The sequence below is a fragment of the Rhopalosiphum padi genome, chromosome 1, assembly GCF_020882245.1.
Source record: "Rhopalosiphum padi isolate XX-2018 chromosome 1, ASM2088224v1, whole genome shotgun sequence".
Classification (NCBI taxonomy): Eukaryota; Metazoa; Arthropoda; class Insecta; order Hemiptera; family Aphididae; genus Rhopalosiphum; species Rhopalosiphum padi.
The window spans coordinates 59761665-59782233 of NC_083597.1; the positions used below are offsets into that span (position 1 = coordinate 59761665).

The window sequence follows — 20569 nt, forward strand, 5'->3', positions numbered from 1 at the left end:
TCTAAAAATATTTTACGATTTAATTATTGAAATAACTGGCTTGTTGAATACTTTTTATTTGAAATTGATCACTTATTAGATACAAGCATGGTCGGTATTTTTTTTAGTAATTTTTCCAATAATTAGCAAATATGTTATAATATTTTATAGCTACGTAAAATGAATAATTAATATGTAAATTAAAATTAAAACTAAAAAGAACATATTATTAAAATAATTCAAAGTGTAATGGAATGCGCAAACAATGAACCATCGTCGACGGTGTTGTTTCTATACCTACAATACTACTACTATGAGGTAGCACTAACGGTTCAGATACGTCACTGTAAAGGGGGTACATCGAGCAGAAAATCGAATTGATGCCCAATTATAATTATTAGGGTTCAGGCAGGTATATATCCATTATCCATTATGCACAAGCTACTTAAATATTTATGATATACTATTATATTATTATAACTACACGCATAACGATTTATATTTGATGTATCGTATCGAATGTATCAAAGGTCGTACGTATATAACTGCCGAGTTGAAGATTAAAAAAAAAAATAATAAACAAATAAAGCAGAAACCATCCAGCGTTTCCTAGAGAGATAGCGTTTCGTCTCGACACATCCGACATCTATAATGCATCTACGTCTGCGGTGGCATCCACGACGAGGAGAGTCCCTTCCCCGGATTTTCCGCTAAAACGGAGATGACACTTTGGAAAAACTTTTCAAAACCAAAAGTTGACAGCCCGATAAACAATGCGGTGCTGATGGCGGGTCCCAGTGGCAGAAGTATACCTATCGTGCGTGTCTATCTGACTGGTTGGTGTTTATTATGTGATATTATATATTACGCGGAGGTGTAAAGCGTTTTCCATTATTAGCCGGCGCGGTTTGCTCTCACCGACGGCGTCGACAATAATATAATAATAAGCTCTTATCGGAAGAAACTGAGCGCCGCGTTTGTACGTGTAACACAAATAACCGGATCGGCGGCGACGCACGGGCATCTCTCCACCCTTTTGTGGTGCAAACGGAAATGAAAAACAGAACCGACCGGGCTCGACGGGAGACACGGAGTGGCACGCGGTTAGTGAAAGAGTGAAAAAAATAATAATAATAATGCTATCCAAATGAAAGCAAGGGGAGCGGAAAAAACCTCGTTATCTGTTTTTAAGAAGAAATTTTTACCAGATTTAATAACTGTCGCGTGGCTTTGCCGCCGTGTGAAAAACGTTATCTCTCCAACGCGAAATATTGATTTGTTGAATGAAACGAATACAGGGCAGAACAGTAGTTCTTTATGGATGGTGAAAAAAAATAATAATAAACGAGATACACCGTGTGTTCAGTTTTCGCCCGGTTGGTATTGTGTTAAATGCCACGAAGATTTGATACCGGAAACGCGCGAATCCGGCGCGTAATGTGGAATATACAAATGTTGTCAGGATGTGGTTGTTTTTGCTTTTTTTTCCGAAGGGGATGCTATTTGGTTACGAAGTTGTTTTTAGAATAACACAATCAGCTCTTATTGTTAATATGTATATTTTTCCAGTATAGATCGATACTCTTTAAGTTGGTAAATATTTTTTTTCATTTCGTAAATACGTAATGCGTGTACATTGTACAGCCACTACAACACAAGTAATACGTAGATGTATAACTGTAACATTATTATTTTCAAAAATATTTACATTAAGCTTTGAATACCAACCCGAAGTTCAACTGCGTTAATGTGTAAAAATAGATACATTATTTTTTATTTAAACGCGTAGATTTTTAAACTATAATACACATATTATTTTATAATTGTAGAATAGAAGTTATAACATGGTGTCGAAATACTGTTCTTCTAAGATTTATATATTTATAAATGGCTATTTTATTTTTATCGATCACAAAAAAAAAACAGCGTAAAAGGCAAATTAGTTAAATCTGATTTCGTGACAGCGTTGATGAAATCATTACAATATTAAATGTGGTTGTGGGGGAAGAAGAATACAATATTTTGAGAAAAAAAAATTTTTTTACCTTTAATAAATCATAAATATTATACTTACTATTAAATTGGTACTTTTTTATATACAACATACGATTAGTACTTAGTACATTTTGTTAATAATTTAGTGATTTTTAATTAATATTATATGATTATTTCGTTATCTATCGGATATTCATTGGTGTGTATAAGATTTTGGTCTTATTGCTTTGAATAGCTTATTTGAAATTTGAGTAATGTTTTTTTAACTTTTTTTTCTAAGGTTGTAAGGAAAGAGGCATTATTTTTTTGAGGATTGTTAGAGTGTCGTTTCTTTTTAAACCATATTATTTCAAATCGTTCAATAATCAATATTTACACATCGTCTAAATAATAACGATTTTTTTTGTATTTTTATGATTCAACAATATTTATGTCGACATGAATTTCAAGCTATTGCCAACTTAATCTATATAATTCCTTCCGTAGTGCTAATAGTAAAATAAATTACTGTAAAAGCAATATAAATATACAATATACTTTAATACATAACATAGTGATCACTCAATGATGAAGTACACTCAACACCTACTTTTTTTTTTAAATTTATGTTTAAAAATATTAAAACAGCCTATAACGTATATGATCGTAACTAAAGAATCGTAATTCGTAATAACTTAAATATTATTATTAAAGTGTTAATAGTAATACTTTATATTAATACAATATAGAAATTCGAGTGTAATTGATTTGGATTTCCGTTTGCATAAAATTGTTTATAATATTTACACAACAAAAACGCGATAGGTAAAATTTATGTTTATATTTAAAAATATGTACATACCAATATAAATACAATTAACGTCGATCGTTAATTTTACATTTAAAATAATTTGTTTTAATTCGTTACAATGTGCATTCAATTTATTACAGATTATCTATAATATCAGAATGTCTGTAAAAATCAATTATAATATTAATCAACGTGGATGAAATATAAACTAATATAGATATTTTATAGTTAAATCGTGTAATAATTGTTTACGTAAAATACATTGAGTAAGTACCTATATTTTTATTAAAATGAAGAAAAACAAAATTAAACTTTGATAATTATGTGATAGACGACGAGGTTACAAAATATAATAAAGTCTGAAATTAATAGTTTTTTTTTTTGTTAATAATTTTAATTTTGAACAATAACATTCTTAATACATTACAATATTACATACGTAATTTATACGGTTAACTTGATAAAATGAATGAATGAATAAACTGGCTATTAGAAAAATTTAATTTATTTTGAACAATTTTGAGTAATTATAGTTTTTAAAAATATTTGCCAACAAAGCTACTATAAAGAAGACATTAAAAAAAAAAATAATAATAATAATTAGAGATATAAGCTTGCACGAGTACTTCATATATCAAGGTTCTAAATCTTCTTATTCAAATTAATACAAATCGGATAAAAACGTACTTTTTGTATTAAATGTTTCAAATTATGGACGTTTGATCACAGATAAGTATAATACATATGCGATCAATGTTATTGAAAATAACTGTAATCAATAGTTTTATAGAATAACATAAAGTTGGGTAAGCTTAAATCTGAACTGATGTAATTTAAGATTTTACTGAATCGGATTGAACATAGACATGCTTATAAAATGTTATCGATATAATAGTATTACATAGGATAAAATAATTTCTATGCGATGATCATTATTCATTTTGATAGATCGCCATAAAAAGTAAAAATCGTTCTAGAAATGTAGTTATTAACTTTGTTTATAAAAACGACGATGTATTATTATGATGTATTTAAAGAAAAAAAATATGTATATGCATTGTACTGTTAATTTGCGTAGGTATAATACATACTTTGTTCGAGATTGATTTTAAAGCACTGTGCGTAAGCCGATCATCGGCGTTAAATCGTATTTATGGTTTCCTGAACTCAGAAAACATAGACGATGTTGTATATAATTATACAGGAAAACTGGCAAGAAGACACGTGAAAAGCGTGACAGAAGAGAGAAAGGAAATGGCAAGGCGGCAGGACCGGTGCTGGATGGAGAAACGAAAGGCGAAGAGGTTAGTGGCATCTTGAAATTATGCGATGAGATGGGTTCTTATTAAAACGTATACACTGTGGTGGGATGGAGCGGAGAGGGACCGGTTAAAGCGGATACAAAGAGCTTAACAGGGGCCCGTTTACAGGAGCGAGGTAAGATAGGGAGGATATATTGAGAGAATGGGAGAGAGAGAGAGAGAGAGAGAGAAAGAGAGAGAGAGAAGAAAGACAAAGAGAAAGAGAGATAGGTCGCTAAGTACTCTGATCCTACCGATTCCGTTGATCCCGAACACACACACGCACACGGCCCAAGCCCGCGTGGTACCTATATATATATATATATGTGTGTGTAAACCAAAATTTGCGATGAGCATTATCTCTTCGGTTAGGTATATTATAGAGCGACAAGAGCCGATGGTGCTGTGGATTAAAAATAAGAGAAAAATATACCCGACGGTGGCGGAGAGAGGCGGACCGCGCAAGAGGGAAAAAATTCACGATCCCCCGATGAAAAGAGATAAGTTGGAGGGATTAAATTTACACGCGCGCGTGTGTGAGTAAACAACCTCTAAGGATTATTGTCCATTCATATCGAGAAATGCTACAGTATATACAAATACGGTGTAGCGTAGGTAGGACGATTGGCGTGTGGGACGTTGCGGTGAAGTGGGTAGGAAGCTGCAGGGTGAAGGGGCCTCTAATAATTCTCTGTACCCCCGTGGCCCCGGATGTTTAACACGTTCTCGCAAAATGTCTGCTGGGAGAGGGCACACAGAAAAGGTTGCATTGTTAAAACAATTCCCCGTGTCCCGCCACCACCACAACCACCACCACTAGCCCCATCATAACCTAACCCAATCATTCCCCGTCCGTAACACTGTTTGTAAGTCGCATAAGGTCGTACCGTTAAACTCCAGAGAAACAGGGATTAAAGATTGGGGGTGAAAAAAAATAATCACGGAAACCCTTTCACTTTAAATCCAGAGCAAGTCGTGTGCGGGGCGCGATACGAATAAGTTAATGCACGTCAAATTAATGTTATACAACATTCAATATTATAATTAATGTATACGTTTATATTATTGTGTACGGTACGATTAAAACGATATTTCTGCGCCGTTGTTTATCGGCGAAATCAAATAAAATGGATTAAAATAATAATTCATTAGTTTCCTTATAAGACAATATAATATTATTATAAATTTGATTACGTTAGTGTTAGTCGTCCTCTCTTGGGCTGCTCATATTATCTACAGTGAACCTGTATAATCGTACAGGAGTTGTGTAACGAATCACGACCTGTATTAAGTTACAATTAATAACAGAGCGATACTATCCAAACTGTTTTACAACAGATTTCTCTCTAAACTCCGTATTCTTACCCCCTCCCTCTATTTTCAAACCCTACTTCAGATTATCTAGATTAAAACGGAATTGATGCAGAGATCTCGTGTAAATCGAGGCAAATATGAATTTAATTTTACAATTAATAAATGTCACTGAACACGGGCTCTGAATTATCCCTGCAGTCCCTTCGTCCGGTTATATTAATATTGTGATATTCATATCAAATTACTATAATAAGACTATAGGTAGGAAATAACGTTGTAATTCTTAAAAGCAAAAAACATAAAAAAAAAATACCTTTAAATATTACCTACCCAATCTATAAAAGGGTCATGAAAATGAATAATATACGCACACTCAATTAAAACCCTACAAAACGCGCAATGATTCAAAACCGTAATATTATATTAAATTATTCGGATCAGTTGGTATTTGACAATTATATTAAAATTCCAACTTAATCGTTTTTAAGGCTTGATATTAATAATAAGAAATACAATGTAATCACTTGAAAAATATATATTTATTAATAAATACCAGTTAACCGTGCGAAATGTGATAATCTCAAACGTTAATATTGTAATTTATTGTAATTTCAATCCGTTTTTATTGCGTTATGATATTATATACTCCGTTAGGTTTAATCGAGCTTAGTTTCGGAATGGCCAGTATGGAATTCATAATAAGTATAACACTTTAATATCGAATTACATTCCGGAATGAACACTGAAAACACCCATTTCCCATCAACATTTTTGCATAATATTAGAAAAATTAAATTATATATAATATTAAGAATGAAATAATTTGTTTTGTGGTATATATATATATATATATGTATATATATATAATATTAATTGTTGTTCTCGATATGGCACGTATTTAGAAATGTCGTCAACACCGCACTGCAGCCTGGGCATGTGAGTTAACATATTTATTTTAAGGGAATCTTCTCGCACCAACGTCATAATTATTACAATATTCGCGGTGAACAAAATATTACCGGTTATCATACATTAGATTTGATAGGCGATTGTGACGTACGACGAACGCATAATATATTGATAACCGCTTTGAAGTCATAATATATACTGCTGTAGCGGTGGTGGTGTTGGCAGCGGAATGGTTTAGTGTCACGATGATCGAATATAATATTATGTTTTTAATTTATTAAATTATTTAGTTATATTGTTATTATTAAATTTATATAACCTATTTATACTTTATGGTAAACAATACGTTTGAACATATTTTATAATTGTAAAAAGTACGAATAAATTTATCCATATACATGCAAATTTATTCGTATATCGTGTAAATAGTTTAGATTATTTTAGGTGGATTTTAAAATTGTTTACGAGATTAATTTGGTTGATTTTAATTTAAGCACTTGTTAACGTGTATTCTTTTAGTTAGATCTCTTTTGAAAACCACGGACAACAACATTGTCTCGTCTTAAAATATTAAAACTCAAAAGCCTACTTAAGAATTATATATACCTGTGGTAACTAAAATATGATGTTTATCATTCGTGTTTAATATGCAAATTTGTAAAAAAATATTAAAATCGGTAATAATAATAATTTACTAGAAAATTGTAATTTTATAAAAACTATTAAACCTGGCACCTATATGATAATTGATTGGTGTGATAGATACTTTATCACCTACTTATGAATTAGTTGTGACATCATGTTAACCGTTAAGCACTATTTGCTCACCTCAGTAATATCCTCAGTAGCTTATCGAAACTGTCACTAACTTTATAAATAATTTTTATCAATATTGTTTCAAGTGAAGTTTTCTGTTACAATGGATATTCGTAACAAACAATACGAAGAACATTTATCTATAGTTAAATACATATAAATACTATTTCTTAATAATAGTAAACTTGCAAATTTAATTTATCTAAATGACTATAATACTTACATCGCGTAACTTCAAAATATATTTACGCAATTTCAATGCATTTATAAAAATGTATTACATCTCAATTCAAAACAAACATTGAATGTTAAGATTTATTGTGTACGAGCCTACCTACTAAATGATATTACGTTGCTAAATATAACCACGTTTCGACTGTGCATAATATGATGTACGGTTCACAATTTTATGAAAAAATTACATAAATTTTCGGATTTCACAAACGATAGTTATTTCGAAAATGCGCTTATGCGTGTGGAATTCGTCTCATTTGTTTCACCGATTTGATTTGGCACTATTATAATATAAAAATAATGATGCAGTTAATGTAGTGTTGATGCCCGTGGTGGCGATTTACATAATATTTCGAAATGTTTTTCAATCCGTCGTCGAGGAAGACGTATCGCCAGCTGACGACGATCGATAAAATTATTATCATTAAAATCGGTGTATTATGTGGCCGTCGTGTTATTCTGCTGTGGAACACTCTCGCGGGCGCGGCGGCGGTCGAAGGGGGAAGAAAACACAAAAACGAAACGGACCGCCGAAAAAATGCACCGATGACACGCGCAGTTCCGCAACACGACTTGTCGGAATGATGACGATTCCCCGCCACCGTTTTCTTTAACTCGGCGTCGGCGGCGTCGGCGTTTTCCGTGGCGTTTTCGTACCGGACATTTTCACGGTCACGAGACGCAGGAACGCCAAGGTGAGCGATTCGGCGACGACCTTCCTACTTACCTGGGCCGCGTAAGTACACACAGATATAACAATATTATAATATTATGTGTACTGCACGCGCATTCCTGGCCATCGCGTTCCGGATGGCCTGGAAAAACGACTAATAATTTACGCATTTACCCGCAACACACTGCCGCTGCAGCAGCCGTATAAATATAGGTATACACGTATACATTTACGCATTATCATTTATTATTATTATTGTTATTATTATAACACACTATTTCCACGATCCGAATCCACGGCGGAGCGGACGGGGAGCGGGTGCCCACGCGCATTCCTGGAAAATTGAAATAAACGCGTTTTTTTTTTTTGTCGATACGAATTCCGAATTATCCTCAGTCGTCGTCGGCGGCGTTCCGATCTAATAGCCGTCTCGGCGGCGGCGGCGGCGGCGGGTATTGTTCGACGAGATTTCGGTAGCGATTCTCCATAAAACACTTGTCATAATAATATAATAATAATACTATAGACGACGGCGATGGCTTCGCCGGTTAATCACGTAGGTATAATACGCGTCGGGACCGGCGTGGGTCCGGCACACGGATACGCGAGAGAATCGGTTTTTATTTAGCGGTTTCGATACGGCCGGTATATAGGTATAATACACGTCGTCTTAATTATATGTATTTTTTTTCGCATTTCCACCAAAACACACCGTCGTCGTGCGCGACGGTGATTAGCATTCCTATGTATATTATTATCGTTTTAATTGTGTTCCGACTGCTATTATATTGGATATATATATATAATAATATTAATATATTGCCTGCTGCAGATGCTGCCACCGCGGTATAACTCGTTTCCGGTGCGGTATACCCTCTCTCGTCGACAATCAACCGCTACTAACCGCGTGCATTATGCGTACGTGTTGAAATGGAAAATACGAAGAGAGGTTTTAATTGAAGTTTTTTGCTTTTTTTTTCCCCCCGTTGCTCCGTCGAGCACAAATCTAACACTGTGAGACAGGCAATAAATATTACAATATTATAAACACCGAGAAATCATTTAACCGCCCGAATTTTTCGCTTCTTTTTATATCTGTATAGGTATTGTCGTCGTTTTCATGTAGAATTATACTGAGTGCACGTTTTTTTATTATTCGTTATAATTTTTTAACGAATATTTCAAGTGAAATATGATAATACTCTAGAGAATTTTTAATAATTGAAAAACGTATTTTTACATCTTATTTAAACTATATCAACAATACCGCGATGACACGCGTAATCAGATTTCATTATAGTGAATCGATTTTGAATTATTTTAATAAAACTCCGTGGTAAATCAAAAGTATTAAAAATGATTAATGAATTTATTTTAATTTTCGGCAAACGTCTTAACATCGAATGATTTTAATAACGTAATGAAAAATACAATTTTGAATTTAATTGTACACGTTATATTTTACGCTTCAGCAGTTTCAAGTTTATGTCAAAAGATTTTCCCCCCTAATGAGTAAGGAAAACCTATAATTGAACATTTTTATTCAATTTTTTTTCTTATAATTTTTATAATTAAGTGTTTCGACATAAGTATTAAAAACTACTAAAATAAATTTCTTTTTGAGCGTAACAGTTAAACTCGATTTTAAAGTTTTTTTTCTAAATCGAAATAACGATAGTATAATAAAATGTAGTTTACAAAGTGTTATCGGATTATACACCTATACAGATATAAAGGTAGAAGAAAGGCGACACATTTTTATTCAATATTTCGCGATATAATTTAATTTTTGAAGTGTAAAAACTGTAAACTAAGAGTTAAGAGCTTAATTACTATATTTCTGTGATGTACATACTAGAAACCGTATTACTACTATCATAATTTTGCTTTTGTATTGACACTATGAAATGTTAAGTAAACATTATAAGCTACAATTTGGTTTTTTCTTCTTAAAAATTCTTTAAAATTAACAATGTTATTAATATTAGTGAATGTATAACAATAACTAGGTATATAGAAAATAATAGCGTACACAGTATTACAATACTATTATCATAAATATTTTATATCGAAAAATTATTTCTTCTGAAATTATTTCCACACAATATTTTATCATCGGGAAATATATTTAACCAAATGAATTGTTTTTAACAGTAAGATCCACGCGACACGATAGTTTATTAATTTATTATATCATGATGATGATCTGACTTAATGTTAATTTGTAACTGCAACCGCAGTTATAATACAGTTGATCAATTTACCGGCCACAGCGATGTTGCAATGTAATCGGAAACTAGTGTCTGGATCGATATCGACGTAAATATATACAACTAAAGTCGATAATATGTTATGATTTTTATGACATATACATAATAGTGTGACTCCTGATATGATCAGGATATGTTGTGCGACACTCGGTAAAACGGTAACATCACATGTACAATATCATTGTCCGCAAAGCGCCGCGCCGTTCTGTAATACAACGAAGGAAACAATTCCTAATAATAACGTAGTCGTTGTTATTATTAATATCGTGTCCAGAAATATTAAATGGCATATACTGGCAAGCAGTTTATTAACGATATTTCCACCCCACCCCATCCCCTCATCTAACACCTGGCCGATTGTACAACGTACATATTATAGTAGAAATCACCTAAATAGCCCGTTTGTCCGGCAAAATCCCATTTAATCCAGATCGGCCGGCCTTTGCTAAATCCGAGTAAGACTATTGAAATGAAAACGCAACTGACAACTTATACACAAACACACATACACACACGCACGCACAACGCCATCCACAATCATCCGCCGGGTCCCCGAGTCTGATCTTATACCGATTGCCGCCACCGAGAGTGAGTTTCGTCCCTCTCTAGCCTTCGTTGATGCTGCAAAGGCCGTCTTAGCTTATTTATTTTTACCGCCACCCCTCCACATCACCAGTAATTCGGTATACACACGCACGTGTATGTATACATATATAAATAAATATATATATGTATAACATCGCATGCGCACCACACGCTAGCCTTTTCCCTTCTCTCTAAAAGGTTTTCACGAAGGCGATTATTACGTATGCAACAGTATTTGTATTGTATAATCTCGTTAGCAGAGGTTTGGGTATATATAGGCTCCACGTCCTGGTGAAATCCTTTTACTCAGATCGGCTCTTTGCCGAGTATAGTCTGTGTGTGTGTGTGTAACGAGAATCGCAAGCGCTACACGGTGAGAGAGGCGCTCAGACACATTGCGGGTCTTTCGGTATACGTATACACACGGTGACGTTTCTACGGTTTTATATTCGGTTAATGTTGCTTCTGCGTCTGTTTTTGTTTTCTGGAAATCCATAATCCTTTGATGACACTCCATTTGCATGCAACCACAGCGAACGGCAGAGCTTTGCCCCGCGCCTAAACGGATTTCGGTAATATTTTATTTTAGTTTTTTTTCTCTCTCTCTCTCTTTCTATCCTCTTTCTTCGATTGCTCACCCCACTCGCGTCGTCCTTCGCTCTCAATCAAAAGCTTTCAACGTCGTCCTGTGTTTTTCTCTACCTCTCATCCGTCACAATAAGTGTGTCCAAAAAAGACAAAGGATTATAATACAGTTCTTGGAAATCGTAACATCAAAAATACATAGATGACCATCTGCAGTATCTGCTCAACAGCTAGGGATTACCCGAATGACACATTTTAAATCAAAGTGGTTTTCATTAAACGATCAAACGGAATTGCGGTATCACGTAGTGATTTTAACTAGAATCCGCTATATCAGCCTTTGAACATCACCATAGTACAGTCACGGTATAACTTGACTTATGCACGCAAATATCTATAAAACACGATCAACAAAATACATATATTGAATTGTGACTATTGTGATATAATTAATATTTTAGAATTTAGAAATTTTAACAAAACTATTAAGTTTTATTTTTTCACAGAATTGGTTTTTTTTTTTTAAAAAAAAAAGGATTAATAAAAGTTAGTACCTCAATATTATTCGAATTCATCAGTCATTAATAAATTATGTGCCTTAGTTTTAAATTATAATACAACTGCTGTTAGTAATATTTATCTACACCAGTTTTTTGATATTACCTATATTACGTTGCGATGATATCATAAAAATCAAATATTTTAATATGTAAATTAAATAAAAAATAAAAAAAAACTTATTATTTTTACTGCAAGTACATTTGTAAGACAAATTAAAAAATTTAACACAATCATTTTGAATTAAATTTCATAATATTCTCTCAGAATCTTGAATGGTAAGTTAATATTTTTTACTTATAGGTACATTTTAGACAGACAATATTTAAATCTCAAAAGCCGAAAAAACAAGTTATAATCTGTAAAACTAATGGATTAACAGCTAATGGTAATTTTTATGAAGGTTTTCTATAAATAAATTTCACATTGATTAAAAAGTAAATATGATTTTTAAATTTTATTTTTCAAAAAATCAAATTATTAAATTGTGATTTTTGTTATTTTAATAACGGTTATGTACTTTCATATATACCTACATATTTATTTTTGTTTGTTATTTGAAACATCGGCCGTAATATTACATCGTATATAGAAATACGTATTTTATACATAATATATTGAAATAAGTATATTTTCTTCGAATACTTCATATATTTGTTATGAGACGTCGTCCGTCAGATAGAAATCAATTTTGTATACCAATTTCGCATATCCTTTATTTCCTTCTCGTTGTCTCCGCAAAACAATATGTAGAGGTTAGCGTTTGTCAAACGAACTAGGTCTTATATAATATGGAACGATGGTGTGGCAGCAAGGGAGAAATTTCCAGAAACGAAAAGGGGAGTGGGGCAAGTCAAAGGGATAATATTCTCCCGTGGGGAAACGTTCGGCGGGCTCGTAAGACCTCTCTTCTCGGGGGTAGGATGAGCTTAATCCCTTCGGTCAGCAAGACCACATCTATTTAAGCTACACCGAGGCACGGCTTTCAGGCTTTCCCCGAGCATTTAGCTTTATCCGGCTTTTGGGGCTTTTAATATCGTCCGTCCTTTTGTTCGAGTCGAGTAATACTTTTCCGTGTACACAGACTATTCTCTAGTTTTTATGACGGTTGGTTAAACATATTAAAAAATATATATATACATCTGAGTGGCAGGTACATAGTATTGTATATGAATAATATACGAATTCAGTTTCTTAATTTCACTTGTTTTTGTACAATTAAAATAAATCTTGTACATGAGATATGTATAATAATGTTTTTCTTTCTTATAACAATATAATATATGCATGGCTTTTGTACACTGAACACAAAAATAATGTTTTAAAATCATGATAATATATATTATTATATTTATTCATGCACGATTTTTATTTATCATTCGATTATATAATCCAAAATTAAAACAACGACCGTCGCCGTAATCCAGGATAATTAGATAAACGGATTTCCGGATAATTAATTTTTTTTTCCATAACATTATTCCCTATTATATGTCCTATAATTATATATTATAGGATGTTCTGCATCCGGTATGCATACATACATAATTTAATTAATTGTTCTAATATGCATAGATATTTAAATAGCAATATGATTTTACTTGTCATTTTAATATTTTATAATTTCTATGTTGGTGGATACGCAATAAAGACTATAACTTGTGTAAAATTGATCTATTTTTAAATCTTTTCTTATAAATAATTATAATCGAACAATAATCATAATATTATGTCACACAGATATAAATTTATAATTTTCGGAAGTATTTTTTAGCGTAAAATTGTTGTGAACGATCTGACGTCTGTATGAAAATAACTCTCGTATTCATTCGTTGCCAAAATAGAAGTCATAGCGCGAGTGTCCTAGCAGAAATTATTGAACGGAATACGCGATTGCGAAAAAAAATGTTCATAGGATTTGGATAAAACCCAATTTATCATCATAACGATTTATTTTTGAAATTAAGAATAAAATAAAAATCACTTTATGCATGAAATTATGATCAGTCATCCATTTTATAAAAGTTTAAAAAGTAGAACAAGAAATAGGTTAGCTCTAATATTCTTTATCAAAAATGCAGAATTAATTTCCCACAATATGTCGGACGAGTAACAATTGATTTCGGGTCTATATTGGTTAAACGATCGTCTGAAAATTATTTGCAATTATATAAAGTTCATAAACCTCTTAAATCTTCATCATCGATGTGTAATATTTTGACTTACGAGGTGCTATATAATTACATATTTATTATAATTAATTGTAACTAGACGAGTTTCACATATTATATGCGTATAATGCACATAATTGTACGCGTGCACGACAGTTAAACTTGGAGAGGTTCCAAATCGATAGCGCAAAACCGTGTATCGTATTACTACATGCATTTTATTTCAAACACACCGTAATATTATAATATTATTATTATTTTAAATAACAAAAACACAGAAAACACACGTGTATAATGTAGGTACCAAAAAATACACGCTATATTATACACAAAAAAATGTATACCATACACATCATACGTGTAATATAAACTAAATATATACCTATGGCCTATACATAATATGAGTAATGATTTAATATAAAAAAAAAAATCTGTTTGCAAATCGTCGTTTTGTTTTCCGTGATTTTTTTTTTTATCATCAAGCTATATACATACGGATATTCGGCAGAGTATTATATGATTATAAAATAATAATGTACAACGATTTTATTATGTGGGTTGTGGCTAAAGCTGTGCGTGTTATCTACTTCCTACCGACTATATTATACAACCTATGCAGATAATCCCGTATTGCAGTATTGCGTAGTTATAGTGAAAACGCGACATTTTAATGTATAACGTTTTATTATACCATCGAATTACCTTAATTACCTAATTACCTTTTAAAACGAACGGGGAACGAAACATTTTTACGAACGACATTCAGTATTTCAGTCATATTGTACTTCATCAAACGAGACAGATTTGACTTATTAATATCGTTATAAATGTTGCTCGCATTTTTACAACAGAATCCCGCGGTGAATAAAGGTAGGAAACGTGAATTTGGACGGGTAGCTATATATTATGATAAACAGGTTGATTGACCTATCGTACCCCCCTCCCCTTTAATTATTTATTTATTCAGGTTTTTTTTTTTTTTAAATAAATGTATATATATTATGTACCTATACACTTTCCATGTTTTTAAATACTCTGATACTTCTATACATTTTAATCAGATGGGCTTTTGTTAATTATAATGCATCAAAGTACAATTCAAACGAATAATTTCTATAATTTTAAAATTTAAGCACTAAAAGATACTAAAGATATTAATCCTAGGTTAGGTTACCTAACGTAGTATGACAATGACACAACTGAACTGACAAACGTAATCGAAGCATGCGATCTACCTAAACGACGTACACGTACAATGTATTACCATGGTTATTTTAATGAATATTGTTGTGATGGTCTACTGGAAAATAGTTCTATAAATAATATAGTGGTGTGATAATTCTCAAGTCCGTTCGACGTCGAATTACTGCGTCTTTCGGATTAGCCCGTGATCGGATTAACGATTCCTTATACCTTATACTATTATAGTTATACAGTAATGGCTTAACTTAAAATACAAAATAGATCTAATATTTATGTAGTCTAGCCAGTCTAGGTATTACTGATTGCACGGTTTTCAGAAACTATTTAGGTAATATTATAATATTATTATATAGTCTTCAAATCGTTATAGCCTCCATATCATTAAAACTATATAGGTATTATTATACAGTACATAATAATGAAATATATAATTCAATGAACGCTCGTTCATATTTTAGTTTGTATACCTAGATATTTTTATTTTTAATCATCTACTCAATAAAAAATAAAATCGACTATAACATGCAAATTGCATGTAATTGAAAATAGTATTTTTGTTGTGTACTCAAAAACTCAAAAGTCTATTGGTCAAAATTTGAATGAATTCGTTAAGTATTAAAGGAAAATATGGTGACTGTGCATGTCTGGTGAACTATCCTGTATGGCGATGTATATACAAATTTCGTGTCGAGTTGTATGACGGATACGGTGGTGTAGGAGTTTTGTTAATCAGCAAAAACGCATCTCCGTTGCACACTTGTTGCCTCCGGAAAGTTCAATACACGCGTGCCTAAGACACTATAATACAACAATGATAGTGTTCTAATAATTTCGATTCGGAATTTCTGCACAGTGTATATTATAAAATCGCTACAGAAGTTAAGATCGCTCTTCAAAGTTACACGAGAAATTAAATCGAACAAGAAAATAAAAAATACATATTAATATATTATAATAAATGATGTAGTACAAAACGAAACGTGCTGGTCTTACCGGCGAATTCATCAGGCTGTGACGTAAGCGGCGGTTCTTGCAGCATTGCGTTCGGGTTCCTTTATAGTGTGATCGGACGCACGTGTTCGCATTCAATATCGGTGTTATAATTTTATTTTTGTTGTACTCGAATCGTCGACGTTTAAACACCGCACGACAACGGCGACAGTATACCACGCGGGCCGTTTGACCGACCGAGACTAAAGCACGACCGCGTTCACACACACGCACAAACACACACACGTACACGCGCGCGGTGAGAGTCGAAAACCCGTCCGGCAACGGCGGATGAGGATTGTCGACGACGGGGACGGAGAGAGTCGGTGGCGGCGGCGGGAGGATACCAGAGGGATTATCGTGTGCCGTTCGGGGTGAAACTTTGTGTGCCACTGCAAACGGTCGGCGGTGTGGAGTGCAGGCCGGGGGTGAGATTAGCCGGGAATATAGCAACGACCGTACCCCGCACCGCCGCCGCCACTGACGCGCCCTTAATCCGGATTACGGAGGCAGCGGCGGCGGCGGCGGCATCCCCTCTCCTCCTGTCCTCCGACCGGCACCACCTCAGTGCTGCCGCCGACGGGACGACCGAAACCGAAACGTACAACTGCCGCCGTATACAGCGCACAATAATTTATTACATCATCATTATTATTATTATTATTATTATTATTATTATTAACAGTAGTAGACAGTATTATTATTATTATTATTATCCATCTATTCGTTATTCGTAAAATACGCAAAAATGCAAAAATATTACGAGACGTGTATTACAGTTCGATATTACGTTCAATACGCAAAAGCCCGAAGGAAAATTCATTTGTATCTCGTTTATGCGAACTCTCTGGGTCTCTATATCATATTATATTAAAGCGCAATATCAGTTCACGTTTTGAAGTGGTGTTTAGAAGAGATTGAACGTTTACCGCGCATAAAGCGTATACGAAGAGGGTGACCGAACGACCACAACGGTTGACATTCAATATAATATACTGCAGTCCGGACGGTGTCTTCGAATATTTTATCATCGTTCGACCGAAATGAATTCCTATACAATAATACGGAAAAAAAGGACAGACCCAATAATTGTATAATTCTGCATTCATCATAACATAATAATATAATAGTGTAATATCCTTTGACCACTATATATACACGAATAATATAATATTACGTATAGCAAAGGTATAGGTCATGAATCTGAGCGCACACGAGTGTCATCGGTCACTATTGACTCCATTTTCGACGACAATAATATGTTATAAGATATTGCATTACGGTGACGGGTAGGCAGGTGCACGAGTCCGTTATTGGTTCGGCTCGTACATTGAAACCCTTTTTTTCTTACATCGCTGCAACAGTAAGAAAAGAACGCGCAAACATAAAAACGCCGTTTTGTAAATTATTATTATATGGTGTTTTTCTATATTTTGACGTCGGGTTGTATATTTCGGCGCATTCCGTTGAAAAGACTGTGTACATTTTACACGCGTAGAATATATAGACGGTTCCTATAGAATTATGAAAATTTATCACCCCGTCGCCGTCATATAGCGCATTCACTGCACGTGCGTCTGCGTGAACCCGAACCATGAAATTATTTTCTGACATGACCAAGCAGTACCTAACCTATACCCATCAAAAGTGAATTTTTTCGATGCATATAAAATACGAACATTGTTCTTCTACATAACCTATACTTACGTAATGTGTGCCCGTTCTTCACGCTATTCCGTTTTAAGCTAGTCGACGAGTCATTAACGCGTATTATGTCAAACAGACAGTTCTCGCTAATAGAACGGTTATTCTAATAAATTAAAAAAATTTTAAAATCGATTGTATTTTCACGTAAACTGCACGTGTGTACATCGGCACATCAGTGGGAACGTATTTTTTTTTTTCTGTTTATTCTGACGATTAGTTTTTAAACCGACACGCAGAGAAGGCCATTATAATATGTAAATAATTAAAATACACATATTACGAGTATAACAGCATACGACTGTTGGCCATTTCCAGCCAAATGTATACACTCTATAATTCTATATTATAATTAAATGCCACAATGACTCAATATTTCGCGAATACTGCAAAATAATTCTTGTGTCGACGGCTGCCAACAACCACAGCAGATTAAAATGATATATTAGTATATTACATCATTAAAGATAGAAATACTTTAATATTTACAGAACCTACTCGTACACCTCATAAAGTTTCACATGACTCAATAATTTGAATAATTCGTTCATATTTATATATATATATATAATCAGTGATTGTAAATGTACTACTGCGATCGACTCGACACCTGCAGTGGTTTTTTTTGTCCGCCGTTGCGACGAATTTGACGAGTTTTCGCATGGTCAACAGTTTTTATTTTCGGTGTTACGCCGATCGAAAAGGGTAGTATATTCCACCACGAACGATGACTAACAGGCACTATTATCGCTTATTATTGCATTATTACGCTGCGCGATATTATAGGTGTATATTGTATATAATATGATATAGTCGCGGTAGGCGGTCGTGGAAAAATAACAAAACCCATCGTCGACTAATCCGACGTGGCTTATTTGTATATTTTTTTTTCTCGTTCGCACGCCATAATGCAATGTATATTATTATTATAAATTATAATGTTGTTGTACTCCGCAACGTTATTCGCGGACAATTGCAGTTCGCCACGGTCGAACGTGATATTATTATTGTATATATAATATTATGGTATCCACGCGTATCCGTTTGCGCTCTATTCGCGGCTTGTCGTTCCGCCATTTCTTTGTACTGCGATTAATATATTTTTTATTACGTATAGGTACGCATCACGCAGCGTGTTAAACACGGCAAAAGTAAGTACCTCCTCTAAAAATGGAGTGAAATTGGCAAGCGCCATTAGTGTTTTCTCGATTTTCACAAGCAGTCCGATTGTCACGGAATATCGTATTATTTATGACTGCTGCACATTCCTGACGGATTCCTGACCCTGCGGTGACGATGAGGTAAATCCTCGTGTTTTTTCAAGTCGTGGAAACATTATTATTTTACAAGGATCCGAGGAAATAAAAAATCACCAAATGAAAAACGCGAATAATATTTAATACGCACGCAAGCCAATGATTCAAACAATAGGAATCAATTCAGTAACGGTGATTCTTTTTTTTTTCTGTTTTGTTTTACTCGAGTACCATAAAAACGATTGTCGATAATTTAGAAATCCGGAAAATCAAGTTCAAACGTGTATGGGAAAAACTGTAAAAATAATCGACGCAATAACCGTACCAACGGCGTGGCAGCTGCCATACAACACATGGTATTATTACATTATCAATCCTTATAACAACAAATCAAACCGGACAATAAGCATTAATCGTAATTATACATAGATTCCATCCTTTAAAACTATTGAACCACAATGTGGAAAAGTGAGTCCGATGATATTGTATGGGATTTAAATTTAAAGCTCATATCGTTTGAAAAATAAATCATTACATATAGGTACAAACAATGAGTAGGTATTTATTAAATGCATATCACAATGCATTAAAAATTTTTTTTATTCACTGAAAAACAATAACGCATACAAGAAAAAAAACACATTTTAAGAACGCTTAACAGTATTGTATACACTATTATTGAAATAAGTATTATTAAGTCGTAGTATGGTTAACGTAATAATATAATACATTTCCAATGCTTATTTGCATTGTAAGAAGAATGGCAATTTTAAAAGAATCGATCGATATTTTTAATTTTCTAGGTATTATATACAACGATTATGTCTTAACTAATATATTATTATGATACTAACGTGTAAAATTGTAAAAAAAAAATAATAAGATAGTTGCGTAAAAATACAATGACGACGTGAAAACAGAATTTTTATTTATTTATTATTATTTTTTAGTGCAGAGGATCGTAATGTGAAATAAGAAGAATCACAACAATGGTTGTATGGAACTATTATAATAGGCTAGGACAATGGGTATACTACTTAAATTACTTAGAATATATATATTATGATAAAAATCCGGCTTGTTTGGAAATCGGATTAACTTGGAAACCAAAATAATTCGCCAAAGAAATAAATCTGGATTAAGACTTGGCGTATATATTACGTGCAACAGGATTATAATAATAGTCTGATAAAATGATTCTGGGTTAGTATACTACTGTTTGGATTACACCTACTT

The 20569-nt window shown here is 33.2% G+C and overlaps 1 protein-coding gene across 4 annotated transcripts in view; it reads right to left on the reverse strand.

Moving 5' to 3' along the window:
* The window catches only part of LOC132924604 (uncharacterized), an 82157-nt gene that overhangs the window by 12773 nt on the left and 48815 nt on the right, over window positions 1-20569 (reverse strand). Inside the window, exon 1 of one of the 4 annotated variants that reach the window (XM_060989038.1) lies at window positions 16377-16877. The exons of the other annotated variants lie outside the window; for them this stretch is intronic. Within the exon in view, the coding sequence (XP_060845021.1) occupies window positions 16377-16422 (46 nt within the window). The 5' untranslated portion in view covers window positions 16423-16877. Of the gene's footprint in view, window positions 1-16376; window positions 16878-20569 lie in introns of those variants that run through there. 4 annotated transcript variants of the gene reach the window in all.